Source organism: Heloderma suspectum, chromosome 7, assembly GCF_057233095.1.
Source record: "Heloderma suspectum isolate Gila_16-S chromosome 7, 16-S_ref, whole genome shotgun sequence".
NCBI lineage: Eukaryota > Metazoa > Chordata > Lepidosauria > Squamata > Helodermatidae > Heloderma > Heloderma suspectum.
In genome coordinates, this window is record NC_139464.1 from 46277567 (window position 1) to 46304478 (window position 26912).

Consider the following 26912-nt stretch of genomic DNA (forward strand, 5'->3'; position numbering starts at 1 on the left):
GGCAAAGGCTTTATTTTAATTATAAAATGGAAAACAGGAATCCCCAGAAATGACAGACCCACCACTTGGGCCAAGCCCATAATCTGATGCAAGGGCCGCTTGGGTTACCCTGCCCATTGTCAGCCACTTCAGGTTGAAAGTGGATCAATTTACATACATATACATGTTTTATACTTTTATATGCTTATAAATACATGGGATTGAGTGGAATGCGGGGTATATACATGGCTAGTCTTTCTAATCATTTTGAAAACCGTCCTCTTAACGATGGAATACCCTCAGTCAACAGTGTTAACTGGCATGGGGTACAACATACAATCAAGTAATTTATGTCCTAGAATTGAGAGCTAGTCTTCAAGAAATGTAGCCTCTTCTAGGAGGGCTCCCTTCAATGAAGAGGCTCTAATTGTTATTGCACACAAGTCAAAATAGAGCCCATACGTATTACAGAACAGCAAAAGGCTCATCTCTGGAGACAGTAGGAAGGACAAATCAGGTTCCATAATCCAAGAGGCATCATCTCCCTTCCATCCCACTGAAGATGTCCAAGACTGAAATCCTACACATGCTTGCTTGGGAGCAAAGCACACTGAAATCGGTGGGACTTACTTCTGAGTAAACATGCATAGGATCACATTGCACTTTCCCAAGGTTGTGGGATGGAAAGTGCTAAGAAGCATGGTCAAGTAAGATCCAGGATGTCATCCATTTCTCCACCTGGTCAGATACACTGGTCAGTTGGAGAAAGGCACATAGAAAAATAAGCAGCAGGAATGCTTTAGATGATAAACACAAGTAAAAAGTAACGATTGGCAGGCATTTCTAAGTCCACAAACATACTTACTAGGAAGTATGTTCCATTACATTTAAGGCGCAATCCTACACAAGTTTAGACAGTTTGGGCTATGCTGGTTGGGGCATGCTGGGAATTGTAGGCCTTTTTTCTGTCTTAACTTGCATAGGATTGCACCCTTAATGGAGCTGACTAGGAAGTAAATATGTTTTGGACATGGCTGTAGGAATGGTAGAACTTTAGAGTTACACAGCGGTTCTGCAAATATGAACAGGATGAATTTTCAAAGGTACTTATACCTGCTGCTTTTCTCCCCTACCACAAACCCACATCTAATGTGATAAAGGGGACCCAGGTATGTTTCTACAAGCAGAGAATGATGTACTGAAAGAACATTCAGGACTAGATCCCTGTTACCTTGATTCTTACATAGTCACATCAAGCAAAGTAGGCGTAAAATGCGACCGGAATAGAACAACTTCGGGAAGCCAAATTGCAGTCTGGAGATCCTGTCCAAATGTTTTAAGGCAGCAGGAGAGAATGCAGCCACTGCACCCCCTACCTCTTTCCTCCACCACCTTGCTGTAGCAAGGACAACTTGTTTTATATCACACTGGGAAAGGGAGGAAGGCAGGCAAAGGGATTTGCAGTGGCTTGGGGTAAGAAATGCAGCAGCTGCATTCTTTCCTTGGTGCCTCAACCCTAACATGCCTCCAGATTGTAATCTAGCTACTTTCCTAGGGTTGCATTTTATACTTACATGCTATATAATGCCTCTATGTTTTAGCCCAATATTGAAAGACCTGCACTGCTTACTAGTTGTTTTCCAGGGTCAATTCAAGGTGTTAATTTTAACCTGTAAAGCCCTAAATGGCTTAGGACCTGGCTAGCTAAGGGACCACCTGTCTTGTTATGAACCTGTTCAGTCATTAAGATCTGCAGGAGTGGCCATTGGGGATAGTGCCACTTGCAGAGGCCCACGCTGATGGGCATATGTGAGGGCTTTCTCCTGTGTTGCTCCCAAACTGTGGAATACACTCCCCTCAGAGCTATGAGTGCCCCTCCTCTACTTTTAGAAAATATGTCAAGACATCTTTTTAACGTGGCCTTGTAAATTGTTTCACTAGTAGTGTTGGTTTTGTTTTTTTAATGATGGCTTATTATTTTCATGTTTTTATGCTGCTTTTATTGTTGGTTATTGTGGTACATCACCTTGGTAGGTTTGCAGAAAGGCTGTATAGAAACTGAAAAGAATAGGCTAAAAGTAAATATTATCTCTGAGTACTAACTGATGTTTTGCTCTTCCTGCCAAGTATGAGCAGGAATTGGTCATTTTCACTGTGTATCTTTTAGAAGCATAGGAGAAAACATCAGGCTATTATCAAAGAAAAAGCACATAGATCTCCTAGGGACTGAGAAGATTTCCAGGTTAATTGAATTAATATCTGAGACAGTGGACCAGGCCAAGGTCTTCGTTAGGCTTTCTTTTCTTCTGGAGAGTATTCTCAAAAGGTAGCAGCCATTGCCCCAGAATGCTTCTCTGAGCATACTCACTAGAGAAAAGATGAAAGGAGACCATAACATTATCCTTTTGTTCTTGTCTCTGCATAGCTGATGAGGCAAGATATTTGGAGAAGATGAGACTTTTTGGACTAGACACGACTTTAAATACAATAAAAAAATGTGCTTAGGCTGGCGAGGCTCCTTTGTCAACAAAAGGCAGCTGTGGGCCTCCCAATTCCATTGGAACTTGTGCGTGCGTATGCATGTGCGTGTGTAGTTCCCCAACACTGATTTTTGTAAACAGACAGACATGGCCAGTCTAAGGATAGTTTTGAATCTGCTGCTTAAAGTCATATCTAGTTTGAGGCTCAAATTCCCTTCATCTCAAATCAATATATTAGTATTGATTTGGTACTTCTTTCCAGTGTCGTTATTTTCCAGCTATTCACAGCCTAGCTCAAATTTAATTGCCTGTGGCATCAGCCTTGCCTTCTTGAGGAAAGAATTGTGATAGAAGGTATGTGCCAAATTAGACATACTCCTATAGTGGCTTTCTTGAATAGAGGACTTGCAGGGAGTTTTCTACCCAATGTTGGAGAGTCCATACGCTGCCTATGGTCCAGCTCAGGTACTGCAAGATAGGTGTAGTCAGTCATCCAGAATTAGAAATCCACCTAATAGTTTATCGTAGAGATTACTGCCATTGGGAAACTAATGTGTACTATCCATTTAAGAAGCATCGCTCAAAATTATTTCACAGTGAATGTTTTTAGCTTATTTCCTCTCCTACAAAAGAATTAAAAGAATATTCAAGTTTAACATTGGGTTAATATTTAGAACTTCAGCGTTGCAAGGCTCACACCTTTGGGGTTGTGTTGGCCACAGATACAGTGTAACAAGGCTAATGAAAATAAGCAAGTCTGACAAGGAATGGCAATGACTAATATACTCAGTACCACCCAAGTTAAGTCAGCCTTCCCCAGCCTGGTGCCCTCCAGATGTGGACTACAACTCCCAGAATCCCTAGCCACCATGGCTGGCTGAGGGGTACTGGGAATTGTAGTCCAACATATCTGGAGGGCACCAGGCTGGAGAAGGCTTCTCTACAGTACGTAACAGGCTTCCTAATCACCCCCTTTCTCAGCAGGGGATATTTAAAAAGCATTTGAAGTGAACCAAGACAAAAACAACTTTAGTAAGTAAATACACTATTTGAATTTATGACAAGTTTTTTTTTCTGGTAGCATCATATCACATGCAATCCAGGAAATACTCCCCCTAGAAAGTCTGAAATGCTATCTCGTCATAAAATCTGGCAAGAATTCTAAGATAGGAATCTGGTACGCTGGAGTTTAAAAAGGAAATGCCCTGGTGAATTGAGGCACTTTCCACCCTGTCTGCTAGCTCTGTCCATTATGTCTTCTGAAAGTATTTCCTCCAGGGGGCTGGATTTGGATGGAGTCAAGGAGAGGCCGGAGAGCTTGTCCGAAAGGTCTGAAGCCGCAAGAAAAAGAAACAAAAGGTAGAAGTTGTTGTTTAAGTTGTCCATGCGCTCTGTACACAAATGATTTCTCAATTAAACATTAAAAACAAACAAAGCTGCCTCTCAAGAAGAATGAAGCAAAACTACCAAGAGTTCACGTACAAGAACTTGCGGGGGAGGAGAAAGACACTGGATGTGCTCATGCACCAAATTCAGTCTCTGTGGCTGACACATGTGATGAGCTGAGCCCAAGTATCTTAGCCATCTGCAAAGCAGATGGAATGTAAAGGAGGCCAGCACAGGCTCCCCCCTCCAAGTATGGGGACATGATGGAAGTCATTCTTCTCTGCCACATTTTGCCTTCTTTTTCTGGGGACTTCATCCGTGCTTCTTGGCTCCAAAGTTCTGTAGCAGTAGGTATCCTTGGGTTGGCTGGCAACAGCGCAATATGCTTTGGCATTCCAAGCAGCTGCTGAGTGCAATCCAAGAAGTGTGCCCTAGGTTCCCTTATAGGGTTGTTACAGATGCCGGAGCACACAACGCACATTGCATGCTGCTTCAGTGGCAACTCTCTGAAGCCAAAAGTTATGCCCCACTCTCCCCTTCAATGGGAATGAGGTGCTGTACCTCTTGGTTTGTGCTAGAGTGGGAAACATTTGAGAGCAGTTTTCAGGGATCCTCTGATGTTACAAGCTATCTTGGGGAACATATTTCGGATTGCATGCTGCATCTGCAATTTGATCCAGACTGAGGCTTTACACTGGTTTCCTACTCAAAATCACATTTCCCTGGCTGCTGTTTTCCCCTAAAAGTGCAATTTACTGCAAACATCACCTTTGGTAGCAATCAGAAGCCACGGAGGGGGATTTTCAGTAGGAAACTGACACAGCAACACCCACCCCCAAGAACTGAAAGCATGTCCTGGAACTGGGTCCCGCAACAGCTTTTCCTTCAAAATAAGAGTGGCCAGTTTAAGAACACGCTTTTAAAAACTATTTACCATAGTCTGAATGATGTGTTGGTCTTCCAAGCTACCCCCAGAGTCCCTAAATAGCCATGTCTGTTCAATCTGGCATGCCTAGTAACAGCGTAACCATCCACGGTGTATATATACATATATAAAACAGAGGACTCGACTCACGTTGCAAGGACTTCAGAGGGAAGGTCAGTGATGTAGGAAGGGATCTTTCTCCCTGTCAAGAATTGTGCCACTTCATTGCTGAATGTATTACAGTTATGGTCAAAAAGGTTATAAGATTCTCCACTGTGGCCCAAAAGAAAAATTCAAACAGAAAAATGAATGAATGATCAAAGAAATATAGCAAGACAGATCTCAAATAAAGGACCAGCCACCTTTAATTCTGGGGGACCCCAGAGGAACTTTGGGGTAGTGTATATAGCGTATATAGAAAACAATTCACATTTCAGTACTCGGACTAGCAGCTAACTATGCCCTATTCCAGTGTTCAATTGCTCACAAGATGAGGGAAGAGTGGGATCATGCACACTGTTCCCCAACCATTGCATCCTCACCACCAGGCCTGGCTGCCCTCCATGCACTGGAGAGGAAAGGTATGTGTGTATGTTCTATGCACAATTTAGAACCCTATGTGATCAGTTTTAAATCATGCTGGGAACCTACATGAGTATAGCAGTCTCCCTGCCTCAGGCCTTATTCCTCCAAGGCATGGCACTGGAAGGTGATAAACACAGATGTATCAAAGGAAACACGTGCATCCTGCTCTCCCCATTCATGTGATTGGAAGTGTCTGAGGGAGAACACCTAAACATGTTATATTCATGGGTGTGCGATACAGCCAAAGCTTTTTTTATTTTTCAGGTGGAGAACCCTTTTCCGCCTTCAGCTTCTCTATACCATGTTGGCTTCCCACCAGCTGCTTCAAAAAGTATATTTACCTGTTTTGAATCCTTTAGGGGGAATCTAGAATAGAGAAGTTACAGGCAGGAAATGGGTGATAAGAACCTTATTGCTTCTCCACTCAAAATCCTTTCAAACACAACTAATGTTGAGGCTTTGAGCCACATGTAGTTAGCGGTTCACATGTATACTAGAGTGCAGAAACCGCTTAAAACTTGTCCAGCACTCTGAGAATGTAGCTTAGATCAGTGCTAAATTGAGTTAGTCTGAAACTGCTCTACAGCAGGGTGAGCAAAAGGTGGATCTCAGAGTGATTTGCAGTAGATTGGAAAGGATTTCTGACTACCAATTGTTTAATAGCAGCAACAAAGTATTGCAAAAAATTACTCTGCTGAAATTAAGGGAGCTTGGGTAACAAGGAGTTTTTTTGGCATGGGAAGACTGAACTCAGGTCACTTCTGGTACTCAGAACAAATTTCTAGGCTCAGAATTCTTTAATTCTAACTGTGTGTCTTTTGCACTAGGCTCCGGTTCATGAATAATGAGGTTCTAGTAAAAAAACCAAAGTAGATCCCACAAGCCTGATGTCTCCCCAACCTTGGTGTAAAAGATGGCAGCTCCAGTACAGTACATATCTAAGTTTTGGTGAGACACTATAGAACTCTGAATTATTTTTTATCAAAACCCACAGTAAAAATCTATCATACTATACAACTTATTACTGGCTTGTCATTCTATAAGGGATATTCCTCTTTCTGTACTACCACTTTTTTCTTCTTGAGGTATTCCATCATCATATCAGGATTCATTCCAATTTGTTGCAAGATCTAGAAGGCTCTCTGGCTTTCCAGTTAAAAATGTATTACCACTGCACACTTGCTAGCATTGGTTCTTACAGGTGAACTTTTCTTTGATTATTACCTTCTATGTTAGAGAGAGTTATATATTTCAATAAAAAGGAGCATCAGTCAAATTAAAAGCAACTCAGGTGAGTCCAGTAACAAATTTTTACTATCTGCAGATAAAACACTGTGTGGCTCACATGCCAAATGAAGTAACTCAGGACTTCACAACGTTTGAGAACAAGAATCTTAAGGATGCAACTGGTCTAGATTAGGGGCCTGTCCAAACTGTATGAAATCCTCCTAATCCATAACCCAGAATATAGGGTGATATCTAATGAAGTATGGCTCATGCAAAGTAGTTCCAAGGTAAACTGTGCAGTGGTGAGTACAGAACTCCAATAAAACCAAATCAAAAGGTGTGTGTGTTTGTTTTTAAAAAGGAGCATGCTTGAGGGATTGGTACCACTATTGCATTGTTCACACAATGTAAGAATAAAGCAGCATTCTCTCACCGGAACACAGATTCCCCCAGTGAGGACAAGTATTCCAGGAAGAGCTCTTCTGAAACTTCTGTGCATCCCAGGTCTACAATGGAGTCTGGGGGCCCAAGCAGTGTTCCACCCTGTAAAATATACATCAAGAGGGTATTAAAACACCAAGAACAATTTTTCATTCTCACTTATATTCTCTTATACAGCATGCTGAAAGACTGCTGCATCCCCCCTCCAAACTTGCTCAGATCAAGTATTATATTTGCCAATATGCTAGTAACAGCTAATAATAGTCAGGTTTCAGAAGGAATCTCACACAACCTCAGTTTGGGGATGGGGGACAGAAGGAAAAGGAAAATCAACTTTTGTTTCAAGTCTGATTTATTCTTTTCTATACTTCACCTTAAAGAAGGGAGAAATATTGTGGGTTTAGAGAGGGGACTCAGGACCTCACCTTGGTCATCTGTGAGGATAAGCCATTTAAATCTCACATTTCAATATACACCAAAAACTTAGTGTACGTGGCTAGATATATAATCAGCATTTACTGAACAATGATGGTATTAGGCAGCACAAGGCAAAAAGTAAAAGAAGCTTTATTTAATCAAAGTGGTTTTAGAGTACAACATACTGAATTTTCAGGAGTGGGCAATACTGTACTGAATATTCTATTTACCTGCTGTTTTTCTAAATAGGATACAGAAATAGATAAACAGAAATCTATTGGAGAGAGGAAGAGACAGAAGTAGGGGTTGAAAAGAAGGTCCAACATTCCGAAACTTACAGGTGGACAACTGGAGATCCCACCACTGCCATAGAAGAACTCATCCCTGTGGACAACTATGGAGGTATGCCTAAGAGGAGTGAGAAAGAAGAAATAAATACAGAAGGAGCAATTTACAACAGAGATTAAACAGGATCATCAGCAAAAATTATATACAAAATTATATATTTCTTTAATCTTAGCAAGATTAAAGAAAAACCAAAAACAGATCCTCACCTCATTTTGCACAGCAACATCTGTCCGACTTACAAAGTAGTGTAATAGTTACAGCTGGGACCTTGCAACAAAATGCCACCCTATTCCATTCCCTTCCCCCTAATTTTCCTCCCTCCCAGTCAGTTAGCATTCCACATTTACAGAGCATGTTCAGTCATTGAGCTATTTGGGTTCCCCCCTGCCACATTCTGGGCTTTCTAGGGGGGAGGGGAGGTGGACATACTAGTGTCCAGCCCCAGCTATACTAAAATTTTGGATGTCTCCATTCATTTTTATGGACAGTTCTCACTTCCGCCTCAGATCATTACAGATTTTTGGGATATCTGCCAACCTTGGGGTTACCCCCAAGTCTGCTGATACCTCCCTCTTGTGTTTGGGTGGTATGGCACACAAGGATGGAAAGACCTGAATCAGATGTAGAGGGAACAAATGTTGCAGTGTGGAGGGGTTCAGTTTACTGTTCTAGCCACTCCTTCCCATTCCCCCTCCCCCTAGTTTTCCTTTCCACTCCCAGCAGCAATCCATGCCTGCTCAACATGCTTAGTCCTCATTGGGCTGTTCCCCTCCTCCATTTAGGGGTTTTCTGGGAAGGGGGTAGGGTGGACGCACTTGTGCCCAGTCCCAGCTACATTAAAATCTTTAATTTTAAGGAAAGTGCCTCCTTTGGTATGGATCAGCCCATTCACTGAGGTCATTGTTGGAGGCCCTCTTAGTAGTATTGTGTTTAGCAGAAGTATATCTTACAGCAACTTGGAGAGCCTTCTCTATGGTGGCCCCCATATTGCAGAATTACCTCCCCCTAGAGATCTGATAGGCGCCTACAGTGCAGGTGTTCCACTGGTTATTCATGTGGACATTCCCAGACACTGATTTTTATTGCCAGCCTATTGAATGATTGAATTCTGGATATTTGCTGTATACTTTATTGTGGGTTTATTGCACTGATCACTGATTGTGTAAGCTGCCTTGTTTTCTTTTATTATAAAAGGCAGTCTATAAATAATTATAATAAATATTTTCTCCATTGATATCTAGTGGGTAGCTCTCAGTCCCTGAGGGGCATATTTTAAAATAGCTTCTCAGTGTAGACTAAGAAATGACCTATTCAGATAATGAGATGGTTCTTTCTACAAATTTTAGTGCATCTATATGTCCCCTGCTTTCTCCCCAGCCACTCCATTACATTACCCTTCCCATATGGTTGTCAGTTTTCCCCTCTTAGGGTGCAATCCTATGCATGTTTAGACAGAAAAAAGTCCTACAACTCCGAGCATGACTGGTTAGGGCATGCTGGGAATTGTAGGATTTTTTCTGTCTAAACATGCATAATATTGCATCCTTAGTCTCTCAATGTTCCACACCATTTGAGTTGTTCTGGGGCTGATTTGGCAGCTTTCCCCTTTTAGAGTTTTTTCCTAAAGACTTTTTGTGCATTTGAAAACTTGGGGTTACCCTAAATCTCCTAATGTGCTTATATAGCCAAAACAGTAAGCACTCACACAAGGCAGCTTGAATTGGTATTAGAAAGATGGCAGTCTCTCTCATCCAACTGCATAGTGGGATTAGCAATTGGGATCACAAGGCTCTCCACTACTCAACTGTGTAAGTTACATAGGGCTGTCACTGACTTAAGCTGATGGTCATATGAGATTTAACAGATTAATCAGATAAACGTCATATAGTTATTAAAGTTGCATAGTTTGTTTTGAGAAAGGAACAGGAATGCCTCTGCTAGGATAATGTCTGCCACTTGCACCTTTTCGTAAATAATTATGAAATGCTTCTTAATCGAAGACACCTTTTAAGATTAAGCTAAAGGTACTTAATTAAAGGCACAATCCTATGCATGTTTATACACTGAAAAGGCCTACAACTCCCAGCATGCCATAGCCAACCATGGAAGCTGGGGCATGCTGGGAGTTGTAGGCCTATTCTCTGTCTAAACATACATAGGATTGCTCCCTAAGTAACTAAACACTGCAGTCCTACGTTTACATGATAATAATATATCCTAAGGTAACTCACTTACTATTATAGGCTAAACCTGGAAGCCTAAACAATGTCTCCCTGCTTATGTAAAATGTCCAGCATAGTTTGAGATGGTGCTACCTTCAGTAACTGCTAAAACTGAGGTGCCGCGTTCCAATTTTGGAAGGAACATGAAAATCACTTGTTGGACTGTTTCTTGCTAATATACTGTCTTACCTCACATACAGTATTCTTTGTATAGAACATAACTGAGGACATGTTTCACACTATCAAAACATCATTTAATTTTAAGTCCCCTTTACTTACCAGATGCCATCCAGCTGCTTACCTGTATAAAGAAAGAAGAAAAAGAATCATTAGCACCTTTGCATGTTACAGCCAGTTATCTCCTGCAGCTATTAATTCACATTTATGAGCTCACACGAGCTCAAAACATTGCCTTTCTAAAAGAGCAGGGAAGATAGTATTCTCCCCACTCCTCAGTTGGTAAAGTTAATGTCTGATGGAACTCAGAATGACTCATACTCTAATCCCTGGAGTTTATGCTAACAGATAAAGAACTGTGTCAGGCTTCCTGAAGAGAACACAGTGCTAATTTCTGATGTCAACACACATCCTTTCTAGGTGATTTTGTTTTAGGAACAGCACAATAGATGTGGTATAGGGCCCAAAATTAGTCTGTTAGAATCTAGTCTTAATCAGGCTTCAAATAGTTATTGGCCTGTAGTGCATATGAATCACCTCCAGATGGCCAAGCAAAGTAACTTTTGTAAACTTATGAGAGGTGGTTTTCCTGCTCCGGCTTCCACCTTTAAGATGTCAATTACTAGTGAAGTTATGGGTGAAGGCATGCTGGTAATACATTTTGTAAACTAATATGTAAGGCTGTATTATGATGACTTCTCATAGAGTGTGATCTTTCTGCTAGAACAGATAATATAAGCCCTTGTCAAATACAGTATTTATTTTTATTCATGTCTGACCAAGCAGGTTAGATGTATCATTACTAAATGCAACACATTAAATGACATCAAGTTTGAGAACAGTAAAAACAGATTTTTAAAATTCTAGCTTAGACAAATGCTAGTGAATATTCTTCCCCTGCCCAATTCCCAACATACTACTGAGCTTCAATCCTATACCTATGTACTTGGTAGCAGGTCCAACTGAATACAGTGGGATCTACTTTTGAGCAAGCACTGTGATCAGGCTGCACAGATTTTTCAATACATTTAAATAAAAGATACCCACAGACATTCACCTGCATTCCACACAATTATCACAATAGCAACAAACATACTATCTGGAGAGGAGGAATAATATTTTGTTCTTAGGGTAAAGTACTTGAGAAATGGAAAAGTGAAATATGCCTAAACATTGCACTTGTTTGCAGCAAAGACGTGTAAGCTGTGCAAAAGAAATCAGAAACAAATGCACACTTATCTACACAATCTTTTTTAATGTATGTATGCTGGCTCCATGCTGTTTGAATGTTGTTAAATATTTTTCATGGCAAGAGGAATTTTTGAACTCATCACACATACACACACCTCTGTTGGGAAAAGAAAGAAATGAGGATAAATTTGCATAATTATGCAATCCGAAAGCAAAAGCTTAGCTTTATCAGGAACAGAGTTCAGTGTGGGAGGGACTTTTATTCTGTGACAGCTAAATGGGCTGTTTGTTGTTGTAATACTTTCCTTGGTCATACTGACAGTGCAACTTCAGATGTGAATGCCAGCAAGAAAGCAAAAGCAGAACTATCTTTATGGGATGGGTTAATAATAATGATTTATATCCCCACTCTTCTACCAAAATAATCCAAAGCTTCCACTTGTTTGCCCAGGCTAGTGCCCAAGCAGCTAGAAATAAAGGGCTGGATCCAGACTAAGCTAGTTGCAGTTAGTTCCCACTGAAATCAATGGATTTTAAGTTAGGTCATGGCTAACGTGACTATACAGAAGTAAGTACAGAATGATTCAAAAGTCATTACTTCTATACAGAAGTAGGTACAGAATGATTAAAAAATCATTTAATTTAATGGGACTTACTCCCAAGTGTGTACAGGATTGCAGCCTAACCACAAGATATCACAGGTTGTAACTGGTTGAAGACTCCCACGTTAGAATTTCAAGTTACATTATTCAAGCTCAGCATTATATACCAGGAAACTTCTCTTACAAACTGAGGGAATGGCCCTCTCTTGCTCTGCTACTTTTCACCTCTGGAATTAGGGCAGAAGTTTGCATATGTAGAATCTCTGCAACATGGCATTTTTGCCCTTGAGGACAGAATAATTATTCTAATAGTTACTACTTTAATGCTTTGGGACGATGAATATACATTAGCGAGCCTATTCGTTTGCCTAGCGGCAGAACTAATTTTGCCTCCACACCTCAAGAGAAAGCGCGACTCTTCCTCCTAGCATCCATATGCATGGAGATCATCACAGGCACATGTTCATCCCCCACCCCTCTTTCTGAGATGCCCAAAGAGACCGCACTGCCAGCGCTGTTTGTTTGTTTTTAACTCCTACCACCCCACGATCATCACGGCCGCGCTCCACCTTTATAGCCAGCCTGGGTGGAGAACGGGTGGGGAGGGTTGTGGGTGCAACTCCTACCCTCGTCGCTTTCGCCTTCTTTCCCTTTGTGACGCGGGTGGGGAGAAAAGTTGAGAGGAGACCGTCCGTTGTGTGACCAGGCAAACCAACACTTTTCATGGGTCATCGGTAAGCCCTCACAAGACTCTAGCACAACGGGGGAGGGGGGGGAAGAGGCATTAAAGATCGATGCATAACATGGCGGGGGGGGCATTGTTAAGGGGAAAAAAACCGCATTCTTTCACCCTCGCCCTTCATTTCGCCTGGGGAGAGGCTGAGGTAGCCTGCCTGCTTCTCCCGCCTCGCGTGATTTGAGCTGACCCCCCCCCCCCCCACACACACACGGGCAAATGCACCAGCGCCCTCCTCCCCCTCCTCGTGTGACAGAACCTGAGGCGGCGATGGCGATGGGGAGCGGGGTGTCTTCCCTCTTACCGAGCATGATAGGGCTGAGACGCCGAGCCATGCCCTTGGACAGGTCGTACACGTAGAGCTTCACCGGGTGCAGCATCGGAGGCGAGTCCATGGCATTGGCAGAGGAGTGGGGGGGGGCCTTACGGGAAGACCCCGCGGGCAATGCGGGAGCTCCTTGCCGAGGCCGGTTGGGACGGAAAGGGGGGAAGCCCCGCCGGCCCCGCGGCAGCTACTGCGGTGATCACCAACTGACAGAAGGGGACTGAAGAGGTGGGAGGAGGGCAGCGAGAAAGGGAACGCGCCGTTCACGCATGCGCCGCCCCCACAAGGCGAACCAACCTGCCTGTCACGGCGCCTCTATGAGGATAGCGGTGCTAAGCAGCTGGTAGGCGGGACTAGGGTGGGGAGGAGAACGTGGTTATTCCATGTGGGCGCCGTAAGGGTTTCTCTCTCGCTCGGGCTATTGGTTAGGATTTGGGGAGGAGGCGGAGCAGGGAGCCTTTCCCGAGCTCTAAGAGGTTAGATAGTGGCTGGTGGGCGGGGTTACATGGCGGGGTTGCCGGACGTGACTTGCATCTGTAGTTTGCGCGGTAAAAGGTCTGAGGAGGGTGTCAGATAATCCCATAGACATAGGAAATGTATAACGTGACGCGTCCCACTGGGGAGGGAAGACTTCTTGGTTCCTTTAAACGCTTTTCTTTTTCTCCCCCGGAGGAGAAGTGAGAGGTGCAAATAGAAAACAACGGGCAGGGAAACAACCTAGGATTTAAAACGATGTAGGATTTTAGCGTGGCTGTGATGTGTCGCGTGTCTCTTTCCCCGCCCGCAATAAACAAAAGATAAGAGCAAGGACAGGGGCTTATATTCTTTTGAACTTAAGTCTTCCTGTGTTTTGGGGGAGGGTTTTAATTGTCCTGCCAAAATGTCAATACACTCCATTATCTCCATAAACAGTTGGGCCCCTCAGCTGTAGCTGAGAGCGAGTGACTTATATTATAGTCCTGCAATGCAGCTCACAGTTAATACTGCAAGGGAGAGGGAGGACCGAGGATGATCTAGATTTTCAGCCCAAAATGCCCCATACAAGACACCTTTCAGGTTGCAGCAAAAGTCAGTATCGTTAAATGGCAGCTGCCCCCCCCCCCCCCGGCCCGGCTCTCTCAGGCCCAAAGCCAGCACTCAGGTGCATGCAGAAACCTGGGGCTCCGCTGACATACATGCAGCCACGTTGCGTTTTTAAAACCTCTACAGAGCAGTACTATGCATGTTTAGACAGAAATAGACTGGTGGAGACGAGGGAGAGGGCTTTCTCTGTGGTGGCCCCCACTCTGTGGAACTCCCTCCCTAGGGAACTCCGCCATGCCCCCTCTTTAATAAGCTTCCACCATGCATTAAAAACGTGGTTGTTCAGGCAGGCATTTGGGGTGGGTTAGGGTATTTTTAGAAATATGTTTTTACTGTAGAATTTTATTATTTTAAACTGTTCTATTATATACTTGTACATCGCCCAGAGTGGCTGGGTGACCAGCCAGATGGGCGATTAATACATTTAATTAATAAATAAATAAGTCCTACAACTCCTAGCCTCCCCGAGCCGGCTGTCTAGGGGATGCTGGGAGTTGTAGGACCTTTTTTTATCTAAACATGCCATCGCAGGACCTTTTTTATCTTAACATGCCATAGCATTGCATCCTTACCAGGCTTGAGTTAGAAAGAGCAGGAACCCGTCTTTGCGCCTACCCTTTGTTTTGTGGCCGGTGTGACTGGGCTTCTCAACCGCAGCCGGGCAAAAAAAATCCCCTATTTCTCTTTTATTTTCAATGGAAGAGGACTGGGGGTGAGGGAAGGAAACTCTAAACGAACAAGAATGTGAGAAACCCGTGTGAGTCTTGTTAATTTAGTCTATGGATAATCCTGACCGCAGGACTTTCTGGGGCGGGTTTGAGATACGGCACTGCCTACTTTTCTCTCGCCATTGGACCACTGTATCTTTAGGGGAGGAGCTTAGCCATGAGTGACTGGTGTTGGAACGTGTCGGGGCGGAAAGGAAGTTGTATAAAGGCAGCAAAGGAGTTCTGGTAACAGGCACGTTCACACGTGGTGGTCGCTGCTGTGGTGGGTCCATTTTGGAGGGGGTACCGCGCTGACACTGACCTATTTAGGGGTGGTGGGCTTGGGAGATTATGGCCTTCCAGGCAGGCTGGGTTGGCGCTAAGGAGTTGGTTCCTCCTCTGATTTCTGCTTCCCGAGGGCCGTAGCGGGTTCATACGTGCATACTAGCTTCTCTTCCCCTGTCCAGCCGCCATTCCATGCTTTAAAATTGCTTCTGTATTCCTGATACGTTTGAACAAAAAGAACAACTGTTTGCCAGCCCTGTTTAAGAACAACAACAACTCTGAGCATGTGCAGTTTTGCATTTCAAAAGCCCTTGGGTCATAGCAACATTATGACTACAGGAATAAAATGGAGTTTGCTTCTGCTGCACTCCTCGCTTGCTGCCGCTCTCTGCCTGGTCATTTGGGGGGCGGAGGCAGACTTTGGCGCCAAGGTCCAGCCCTAGCTGCAGTCCAGCCTCTCAGGGCTTGAATAAGGATTATTGATCGTTCTCTCGTTATTTATTTGCTTCTTTATTTAATGCCTTTATATGCCACCTTTCTGCCAAGGTGCCCAAAGGTGGTTTACAATTTGAAACTACTAAAACAATGGTTATTTTTTAAAAATAGTTTTCTCAGGCCGATTGAAGGTCTCTTCAGGAGCTGATGGCAAGATCTCCCTGGGCTTCCTCACTTCTGCCTTCCCTCAGGGCACATAGGACCTAAGTAGGCCCAGGGAAGGTGAGGAAAGGGCTGCCCCCAACAATCCTCTCAAGCTGTTGATGACCCCTTCAGGAGATGATGGCCTGAGCTCCCTGGCCTGGATGTCTTATAGTTAAATGCATTATTGTCTCCAATTTGGCTAAATTCCTGAAGAGTAACTGCTACTTATGGGAGAGGCTGTGGCTCGGTGGCAAAGCACTTGCTTTGCATGTAGAGGTTCCCATGTTCAATCCCCAGCATCTCTAGGCAGGGGTGGGAAAATTCCTGCCTGAGCAAATACTTGCTGGAGAGCTGTTGCTGCCAGTCAGTGTTGACAATACTGGTCTACGTGGACCAAGGGTCTGGCTCAGTATAAGGCAACCTCCTATGTTCCTCTTGTAGCTAAAACAGCACGTGAAGAATACCAGTCTTGTCATTTGCTTTTGTAGGAGGAAGTACCTTCATCAGAAATAACTATAATTGTATGTATTTATTAAAATTAGTTATTGTGAGCTTTTCATCATAAAAGATAAGGCAATTTACAAAATAAGTGACATATCTTGGAAGGCCTATGCCTAATGTAGCTGAGAGTACTACTCTAACTGTGTTTTGTAACAGCCTCTTAGATCAGTGAAGAATCTCCTGCTCCCTTTAAGCACGAAGTCTCTGCACGAAGTTAGGGTGTACAGAGAAACATTCTTTTGACTGTGCAACATGTCTCCCCTGAACAATCAATAAAGCTGCAATTTTGTGCATAACTACTGGGGAGTAAGTACTTCTGAGTAAACATACATAGGGCTGTGTTATACAGCGTACAATATTATAAATAGAGAGAAGGTCCCACTGGATTTATTTCTGAGTAAACTTGTATAGGATGGGGCTGTATAGCTATAGTCTGACAGCAGCTTCAAACAGTACGGAACTAGTGGATGTGAGAGTTGCTCAAGCATCCACTGTTTCCACATGAGTAAAATCTGAAGGGGGACCTCAGTCCTGCATTACCGCTGTGGTAGTATGTATGAACTGTACTCTCATCTGGAGTTTGTGCACCTAACTGTGGAGATGTGTAAGGTCCCCCTTGACATTTGAATGTCTGTTCTTTCTTTCATGCAATATCTGAAGCAGTTGGGAGTATCTTTTGGAAATGGTGTAAGCCTTGGTTGGGGTTTGGTGGCAAGGAACAAGTTATATTTAATACTGTATATTATTTATATAGTTCTTTTTCTAAGTACAAGTGAGGGTCATGTATGAATCTTTGTTGCATATTGGGCTATAGATCAACTAAATAATAAATGTGGAATAATCAAGGATGTGTGTGTATAAAGTTCTCACTTTGTCAATGTAGCTTATCCTTCGGTTGCTCAATCTGTGTCACTATACCTACCAACTTCATAGTCCCTGCTTCATGTGGTTAGTGAGCCTGGCTTTTGCTTGTGAAGGCTGTGCAACTTAATGTGATAATAAACCAGCAAATTTTGATTTGCACAAGATGGGGGATATCTGTTCTGAGTCTGAACATGAAGCAAAATAGCAAAAAAAATGAAGCACATCTATTTTTCAGTGCATGCCAGTTTGTTATCATGCCACCATAATTTGTGGTAGTTTGCTGGTTTTTGTAAATCCAGCAGGATTTGCTTGAATTTTCCTCTGCCTCTTTGGCAGGGATCACCTGTTAAACTAAAAGTGATTCCAAGCTTGGAATTGCTTGTCTTCAGACAATCAGAATGGATGTTAAAATTGCAAAGGTTGCACATAGTTTCTACTGTAAATTTGATATGGATGTAATTGTCTCATTTTACATATTGAGTTACATGCATACATAAAGTTTTCCTTTGCGTAGGTCATCTTATTCAATGTGTCATGTTTGAACAGATGAATAGCATTCTTCTTTCCCCTCCCACTGTTTGTCCTCTGAAAATCATGATTTGAGGGAGAGTTGAATAACTTGTTATATAATATTTACTAGCCTCATTTGTTCTCTTTAGCAAGACGTGAAAGTCATGTCGGACTGGGTGTCATACTATAAAAATGACAACGAGGAAGAGGAGGAACAAGATGAAGAAGCTGAAAACATTGGTAATAAGCAGCCTAGGGGCTTGCATATACTATTAATTTACTATGTGTAAGTGCTGAGTTGAAGCTAATTTAGTCTGCTGCTAGCCTGCAACATCAGTATTGAAAATATCTGGGAACCAGTACAGCTGGGCCAATGGATTACTAGGCATCTGCACACATGAAAAGTTATACTCAACACATATAACATTTTGCCACTTTTGTATGGACTTTGACCACTGGTGCAGGAGCCTAAGAAATCCAGAACATAAGAAGAGCTCTGCTGGATCAGATCAAAGGCCTATCTCGCCCAGCATCCTATTCTCACAGTGGCTAACCAGACATCTATGGGAAGTCCATAAGCATGACATGAGGGCAGTAGACACTGTTGTTCCACAGCAACTGGTATACAGAAGCCTGGTGCTGATCCCAGAAGTAATATATAGTAGCCACTGATAGCCTTATCTTCCATGAATTTGTCTAATCCCCCTTAAAATGTCAAAATTAGTAGCAATCACCACTTCTTGTGGAAATGAATTCCATAATTTAACTTCTTAATCTTTTAAAAGCATGTTTCTAGCCCTTAAGGGTGCAGAGATCAGTGAGAGCATACAAGCACTATCTGCAAAAGGTTTCGGTGTTCAGAGGATGTTGCCTCTGCTTTGTACGAATACAGGCTTCTCTTTATGGTCTCCTGTAATGGAAGGCAGGGGGCAACGTGATTTCCCTGAACCATGTTTTGATATGCTTCCACCACCCTCCATGGCACTACACCTGGGACTGGAGGGAACTCCCAGGTAGACTTACTCCTGGGTGCAAGGAGCAGGGACGTAACCAGTTCTCCCAGTAGCTTGAATCCAGAATAATCAAACGTTAGTAGCATTAACCACTTTTTCGTCATTTGCTCTTTGCGAAACCTCCCAAAATAGAGCAGACTGTTCTACATTGTTCTACATACAAAAAACTGCTTTATGCATGCAGCCTCTTTATAAGACTAGCACTGACCATCACTGCACCAGTGCAAGGAATGATGAGCTGTGACGGAGGCAAACTGTTGATCAAAAACACATATCCATCTCTGTTAGCCATTCACAAACATGCATACCCTTTCTTTTCTGCGTAAGAGTAAGTTTAATTTTCTGCATAGTCTGATGAATATGTGAGTTGTAATTAAGCAACATAACTAAATACAAGAATCTGGTAAATCGAATGACTCAGGTACATGACCTGACTTTTTTCCCCCTCTATAGGAGAATATAAATATACGGGTCGGGACACTTTGGTTTTTTTAGTGGATGCCTCAAGAGCCATGTTTGATTCTTATGATAATGGTGATTTGGCTCCTTTTGATATGACAATCCAGGTAAGGTGACCTTTCAGAAATTTAATGTTAATTCTACATCCTGTAGTTTGACATTTCCTGACGTGTTAGAGCAGTATTAATATAACTTATTCACCAAAGGTTAATAACAACTGGCTGTCAGCTCTATTTTATGTTCTGAATATTGCCACATTACTCCATTACCGTTGGGATAACAAAATACATTTTACTGTGGTGAGGACCACAGTGGTGCTGAGTTCCGATTTTCTGTTAAACTCTGTGATACACAGAAGTTTAGGTGATAACTGTGCATTTAAATGGAAAGATAAATTCTGTGGTAGAGCAACAGCCTCTGGAAATTGTTCCCCTTTTCCATGGACGGAAGAGTTTAAGTGCTTGAAGACTGCATCTTTCTCTATAGCTGTTCTTAGTACAGTTAGTACAAAGACCATGCTTCTTTACAGTTGGCAATATATGCTTTTATATAGAATCATTGTGCTTAAATCCTGTAGTGACAGGCACTTTCTTTAGTAACATGCAGCTCAATCCCATGCAGTTTTTAAAATGTGAAAGCATGTGTGTGTGTGTGTATTCAGGAGTAAGGCCCATAGTGTTCAGTATGGCTTACACTCATGAAAGTGTGGATAGGATTGTAGTCTTAAAATAATTCTGGAAATATCAATAAGTCTGAAACTTTTAATCATGACATAATTAGAGGGAAGGTCACCACTTGGTAGCAGAGCACCTGCTTAGCATGCAAAAGCTCTTAGGTTCCATCTCTGACATCTGGTAATGCTAGGAATGACTGCTTTCTGAACCCCTGGAAACCCACTAGTAGCCAGAGGAGGAAACCTTTTTTACCCAAAGGGCTGCATTCTCTTAGGGGTTACCTTATAGGAGCTGCATGCCAGAGAGGGGAGGGGCCAACCATGGCTCTCATACATCCCTCCCTCCTTTCACACACAGTTTATTTACTTAATTAAGAAATTTGTATGCTGCTCTACAATACTAAGAAATCTTTTCAAAGCTGCTCACAATCAGAAATTTTAAGGAAGTAATACAGTAAAAGTTCAGTTACTAAACCATAAACAATTTAATTTCCCCCCTTAAACAAAAAGAGCAGCATCAAACACAACACCAGTGATTCCAAGAGATATTCTAAAAATTGAACAAGAACAATAATTAAACCAATTCCACATCCTAACCTACCGGTCCCAATCTGGTCAAATGTCCAAGATCAAATGGTACTGAAAGCTGCTGAGAGGTCTAGGAGAATGAATACGGTTACACTCTTCCTGTCCATCCCCTGGCTGTAAGTAATCTACCAGGATGACCAAGGCTGTTTCCATCCCTTATTGAGGCCGAAAGTTAGACTGGAATGTATCCAAAGAATTGGTATCATCCAAAACTGCCTGGATTTAAGACTCCACCAACCTCTCCAGATCTTTGCTTAAGAGTAGAACATTGATACTGGACAATAATTGTCTAGAATACATGGGGCGACAATCAGTGCTCAAGTTGCCCCCCCATTCCCCTCCCCATACCTCTCACCTCTCCCTTATCCTTCTTCTCTGGGGCTTAAAATGGACACTTGCCACCGTAGCCCTTTGCACTCTATGGTTTATTTCTGAAAAATAACTATTGAGAGGGAAACCAAAGAGTATGGAGAGTTAGTGCATCTTTTGCCACACTAACATGCTGTATTCCATGTTTGTCAGTAATATTATTCTTGAGAGAGAAACCAAGAAGTATGGCAGGCTAGAGTTGTCTGTCCTCCAGCGATCTGTGCTTGGTAGTTTTCCCCTTTAATCTTATTTTTGATGGAGAGACCATGGAGTAAGACCAAGCAGCCACTTCTCTACTCGGAGCAGGGACAAGAAAGCCTTTTTTGCTCAGGGAGTGAGAGTTGTAGGAAGCAGGGGGAAGGGAGGTTTAACTCTTACTTTTCCCAATATCCTGATGACGATCCCCCTGTGGGGAGGACTTATGAGGGTGTGTGTGTGTGTGAGGGGCGGGGAGCCTAGCCTACCGCTGGCTCTGACCAAAGCCGCTGCCAGTATGTGGCCTCCAATATGGCATCCACTGCCACATGCGGCTCTTGCAGGCAAAAAGGTTGCGCACTCCTGGTCTAAGGCCACAGAGTCCAGATTTAATTTTTTCAATACAGGTCTCACCTCTGCCTTTTAAGCCCTTCCCTCCATGGAGCATTAACCACTTCTGAGCTGCAGTCAGAGAGCCTGGTACTAGCAGGTTTTAATATCTAGGGAGGGTGAAGATCTAGCAAACAGGTGGTAGGCCTCAAACCTCCAAGCAGCTTGTCTACTTCCTGAGTTTACACAAGCTGAAACATATCTAGGGTAACTTGACAAGCTGGTGTCTTAGCCCCATCCATCTCTGATTCTCTCAAAATTATGGTGTCCAAGGTGGTATGAATTCAAGTAATTTTATTTGCAAAGTGCAATACAAACTGGTCACAGAGGCCCTCGTGGATTCTGTCCCCTGGGCGCCTGAGCACATATACGAAAGCTTTGCACCACTTGAAAAGAGAAGCTTTCCCTCCTCAGCTGTGCCCTCCCCCCAAGTCCCCCCCACCGCAGTAAGGTTTGAAAAAAAAAAACCCTTGCATTGGTTCCAATGGGAGGCTTTTTTCAAGCCTAATTGCTGCAGGGGAGATTGGGGTTGGGAGAGGCTTGGACAACTAGACAGGCCCCATGGACTGTCAGTTCCCCACTCCTGGTATAGTCGACACTGAACTAGATGGACTAAAGGTCTCCCTGTACAAAGCATCTTCCTAACTAGATTCCCTCATCTATGAACGACCTTTAAACCTGGGTAAAATGTCTCAAAACATTGTGGTAGTCCTTAGAAATATTTGTAGACATTTTAACCTCACTCATCTGTCTAAAAGATGAGTGGATGTAGGATGTTCTGCTTTCTTCAGTGGTCCTTCTCCTTCTTTTTCCCAGCTGACTTGTTTTTTCTTACTAGTGCATTCAGAACGTGTACACAAACAAGATCATCAGCCATGAAAGGGACCTTGTTGGCGTGGTGTTTTATGGTACTGAGCAGCACAAAAATTCCGTGGATTTTAAGCACATTTATATTCTTCAGGATTTGGACAGTCCAGGTAAAGAGAGAATGATGTGAAGTTCATCTCTGAAGGAAGAATGCAGGGAATCTGGCACAGTAGTTTGAGTAACAGAAGTTTTTCACTGATTGGTTAAAGGCCTGTTTTCTGTTTTGTACAGTGCCTTGTAGGTGTTGATTATAAAAATAAACACTTGATAATAGAAGCGATTGGAGGAAGAGAGTTTCCCTTCACTATCAGTCTTCTTACTTCATTCTAGTATTTCTTTAAGATACAGCTTCCTTGGATAACCATGGGCAGCTCAGTTGGCTCTGGTAGTGTGGGAGTAACCTGATCTGTGTTATAGTTCAGACTGTGGTGAAGTAGTTTCGTGGTAGCAAAACCACCTAGTATTCGCAAAATACCTAGTATGCTGTCACCAAGCCCTTTATGGAATCTTTGTGACACATTAAACATGATGACCTGAGCAGGATATGTTTTTTTGCAGTGGTTTGACAATGATTTCACTTGAGTGAGTTTCACAACCTATACCATGCTAGTTTCGCAACCTATATTACTGTGCTAGTAGGATCATTTAAATTGGTCTATACCAGGGATGGGCAGAAGGTAGATCTCCAGATATTTTGGGCTTTACTTCAGTTCCTAGAAGCCCTTGCCAGCATAGTCAATGGTCAGGGATGCTGGGAGTTGAAATCCAAGGCATCTGGAGATCTACTTTCTGCTGGCCCCTGGTCTAAAAACCAGAGTGTTACCCTTCCCTGTTCACATTTTCCGCTCTACTGTATCTTGTGTCAGGCATGGGCAACTTTTGGCCTTCCAGATATTTTGGCTTAAAACTCCCATCAGCCCTAGCCAGCATGCCCAATGGGAGGGATGCTGGGAGTTGTAGGACAAAAAGAACTGGAGGGCCACATAAGGCCCCACCCAGCCTTATGTTTGCCAGGCTTTAAGCCCCTTTGTCCAAGATCCTGTTTTGTGTTCTGTATGGTACCTAATGTGTAGTTGGTGCTTTATAAATATTTAGTAATGTTAATTGGAGAGAGATATGTTGAAGGAATTTTGAACAAACAGAACATTCAAGGAGAGAAAGGCTTTTAAAAACCTTAATCAGATGCTTGCAGCTTGCACTGCAAAAGGTTCTTACAACCATTCCAGTTAGCTAATGTTAGAAGTCACAAAGAAACCGGCATTAGGCTAACTAAGCATGATGGAGCCATTAGTCAAACTAGAGCAGTTCTGCATAAAATAGAGTGGGGGTTTTTGTATATGAAAACATCCATTATTTATTATGGCATGATGTTTTGCAGGTAACTGCATGAGAAAAGTTCACGTGACAAACTACAACTCAGACTTTTAAAGAATTGGAGAAATACAAGTTTATACAATTTAGTAATTACAAATTTTAACTTCAGAATTAATTGCAACAATAAGAAAAATGTTATATGGTAACAAATGAGATTCAACTACCAGTTTAGGTACCTGTTGTTTCTTCCAAAATGTCCCCCCTCCCCCCACCCCAAGTTTTGGGGATAAGCCTCTGTACCAAATTTTGAAGTAAGTTATTTTGTTCATTTCTGATGTCATCCAAATTTCACTTAGCAAAACTTTAATTTCAGGCATTTTTCAATTTTTAGCCAAATGTATTTAGCAACTAAGAACAGCTGATAGTTATTGGTGGACATAAACAATCACTGTGTTGAATGGTTGTTTGCGTGAGTTGCTCAAGAAACAATGTGGACAAATTATTGAACAATTTGCAAATGTTCGCCTATCATGGCTTGGAATAGCAGTCATTGACTCTTTTGTTCGCTTTTGTTTTGTGGAAGAACAGTGAACCATAGTCCTCTGGGTTATTTTTTTGTTCTTGTTTACCACTAGGGGCAAAACGAGTGTTAGAGCTGGCCCAGTACAAGGGAGAGCAGGGAAAAGCACTCTTCCGCAAGTCATTTGGCTATAGTGCTGACTACTCATTAGGGGAGGTGCTCTGGGTTTGCTCCAATCTCTTCAGTGATGTTCGACTCAAGATGAGCCACAAGAGGATCATGCTGTTCACTAATGAAGATAACCCTCATGGCCAAGACAGCATGAAAGCCAAATTTGCTAGGACAAAAGCTGCTGACCTTCGAGAGACAGGTCAGTACTTCAAATGAAAGGTGAAGCATAATATAGAATAAATATGATGCCTCCTTTCAGCGAACCAAACAGTATTTGCTCATTTGCATCTTTGCAAAACAGGCGCCCAGGTGACCCAGTGCAATTTGTTATGAGTAATCTTAGGGCATACATTTATATCCCACCCTTCCTCCAAGGAGCTCAGAGCCCCACCTTCTTTTATTCTCACAACAATTCTCCCTGTGAGGTAGATTACACTGAGAGATAGTAACTGGCCCAAGGTCGTCCTGTAACATCTTCATGGCTGAGTGGGGATTTGAACCCATGTTGCTCCAGTCCTTGTATCACTAGATTACACTGGCTCTCAGTTGGCTCTGATTTTGGGGATAAGGTCAGTGGAGGCTGGTGCTTGTGATTTTGGTAGGGTGGTAAACCCATTCTGGGTTTCAGACAGAACCAGCCAGAACTCTAAAGGAGCTAGCCAAAGTGCTGAACCCTAGCTCCATTAGAGTGCTGACTGAAACCCAGAATGCACAGCCCCACCAAAGTTGGAGCCACCAGCTTATTGTTCCAGGGCTTCTGCTTCCTGCAAACCAGATGTGTGAGGTGCTTGAGCTTTTTCTGGTTATCACAGCCAACAGGTACAAAAATGGAACTGTATATGGTCTGACTAAGTGGCTTCTTTATTGGGTGTATGATTATCATGTGGGGGATTGGGATATACCTGCCTTTTCCTAGCACTCTTTCTGTGCAGTCTGTTTTGTACCACATTAACAAGTTGGGAGCAGGAAAGCTGCCATGTGGTCATGAATTAGGTTCTCTTGTCTGCATTTATTCTTTGTCCTTGTCTTATTCTTCTCCCATGCTCCTTGAAACTACTCTAGAAGGAAGGAAGGAGATAATATTTTTGCATGTGCTTCTCTGTTACCTTTTCTTGCTTTTCTAACTGGGATAGAAATAGAGATAAAGGAGTACGCGGAGAGAATTGTCTTTACTGTCTGCATTTCTCTCTCAGATTCATCCAGTCAGGAAACCACTCAAGAAGGGAGCCAGAGGAGCGTGTGAATAAGAGAAGGCTGGACTTTCCTTTTCTTGCTTATGCACTCCACTTCCATTAAGCTGTGTAATACAGTGCAGAGGAGATTGGTGGTTGAACTTATCAGCAGACTAACTGTGTTTCTGTATCTTAATCCACTACCAAGAGCCAATATGCACTCTGTACTCCTTGCTTCATGCTCTTTCCCCTGAACCCTGTGCTTTGTTCTGGAGTATTTAAGCTTTTTTTGCAAAATGAAAACCTATAAAATAAATGAAATTGATAACAAAATGTTGCAGTGTGGTATGCTCCCTGCTCAAGATTGCAGCCACTCCACTCCATTCCCATTCCTTTTCTGCCCCCCCCCGCCCCCTTCAGTCAGCATTACTTGGTCACTGAGAATGCACAGTCCTCAGTGGACTGTTTTGGGCTTTCCCCTGCCCTTTTCTAAAGTTTTTTGTACTTCTGCAAACCTTGGGGTTCTCCTGGGAATGTGGATACCTCCCATTTTGGCTACATAAGTGAAAGGCATTCAAAGCCTGAACATCAGAAATAGATGGAATTATGTCTGGAAAAGACCCTGATGCTGGGAAAGACTGAAGGCAAAAGGAGAAGGGGACGGCAGAGGATGAGATGGCTAGATAACATCACCGATGCAATGAATATGGACTTGAGCACACTCCGGGAGCGAGCGCAGGACAGGAAGGCCTGGCGTGCCATGGTCCATGGGGTCACGAAGAGTCGGACATGACTGAACAACAACATGATGTCTAAATCCTAATATAGAAAATGGGTCATTTATTTTCCTCCAATTCTGCTTTGACTCTAGGTATTTACCTTGACTTAATGCACCTGAAGAAGCCTGGGGGATTTGATATCTCCTTGTTCTACAGGGACATCATTAATACAGCAGAGGATGAGGACCTAGGAGTCCAGTTTGATGAGTCCGGCAAGTTAGAAGACCTCATGAAAAAGGTACGAGCAAAGGAGACAAGGAAACGAGTATTAGTCAGGTGAGTATCAAGAAAACTCTTAAATTCTCATTATCATCCTCTTGCAAGGTGGTCGGGAGACCTATTGGATAAAAACCCTCCTCTCCTTGGAGAGGGCTGTTAGTGGAGGATAGGGAAGAGTCATGTTAATGTAGTATATAATAAGTTGAGGAAAGTTTCTTTTGTGATGAGAATCTTCTGATGTGCTTTTATCTTTTTTAAAGTGGAAATTGAAATGCAGCATAAGGTTTAGAAAACTCAAATCTGTATTTACTGATTCTACGCAGGCTAAACTTGTATCTGGGGAAAGATCTGGCTCTTACTGTTGGCATTTTCAACTTAGTCCAGAAAGCTTCCAAGCAAGCTCCAGTGAAACTTTACAGAGAAACCAATGAGCCAGTGAAAACGAAAACACGAACCTTTAACCGGGAGACCGGTAGTTTGCTTCTCCCTAGTGATACCAAGAGGGCTCAGGTAATGTATCTTGAGTATTTCTTTTCTCATCTGCTCCCATCGG

General features: G+C 42.8%; 2 protein-coding genes across 14 annotated transcripts in view; one reads left to right on the forward strand and one right to left on the reverse strand.

Annotated features, from left to right (window-relative positions):
* On the reverse strand, positions 1-13366 carry DESI1 (desumoylating isopeptidase 1). 2 transcript variants are annotated; one of them, XM_084809994.1, is made up of 6 exons: positions 13021-13195; positions 10290-10311; positions 7779-7848; positions 7016-7125; positions 4921-5043; positions 3491-3790 (listed from the first exon to the last, which is right to left on the reverse strand). In XM_084809994.1, exons 1-6 carry the CDS (start codon positions 13109-13111, stop codon positions 3697-3699), a joined length of 510 nt encoding a protein of 169 aa, XP_084666120.1. In that variant the 5' UTR covers positions 13112-13195; the 3' UTR covers positions 3491-3696. The 2 variants fall into 2 exon arrangements, with proteins under 2 accessions (XP_084666121.1, XP_084666120.1); XM_084809995.1 differs by lacking the exon at positions 10290-10311 and having other exon boundaries at positions 1-3790; positions 13002-13366.
* XRCC6 (X-ray repair cross complementing 6) overlaps positions 12614-26912 on the forward strand; it is a 22922-nt gene continuing 8623 nt past the window's right edge. The window contains exons 1-8 of one of the 12 annotated variants that reach the window (XM_084809985.1): positions 14993-15114; positions 16413-16562; positions 17780-17870; positions 19097-19209; positions 22156-22294; positions 24134-24388; positions 26233-26416; positions 26683-26869. In XM_084809985.1, coding sequence (XP_084666111.1) covers positions 17795-17870; positions 19097-19209; positions 22156-22294; positions 24134-24388; positions 26233-26416; positions 26683-26869 — 954 coding nt within the window. In that variant the 5' untranslated portion in view covers positions 14993-15114; positions 16413-16562; positions 17780-17794. Of the gene's footprint in view, positions 12715-13527; positions 13597-14992; positions 15115-16412; positions 16563-17779; positions 17871-19096; positions 19210-22155; positions 22295-24133; positions 24389-26232; positions 26417-26682; positions 26870-26912 lie in introns of those variants that run through there. The other 11 variants (XM_084809988.1, XM_084809986.1, XM_084809990.1 and 8 more) reach the window with 11 other exon arrangements.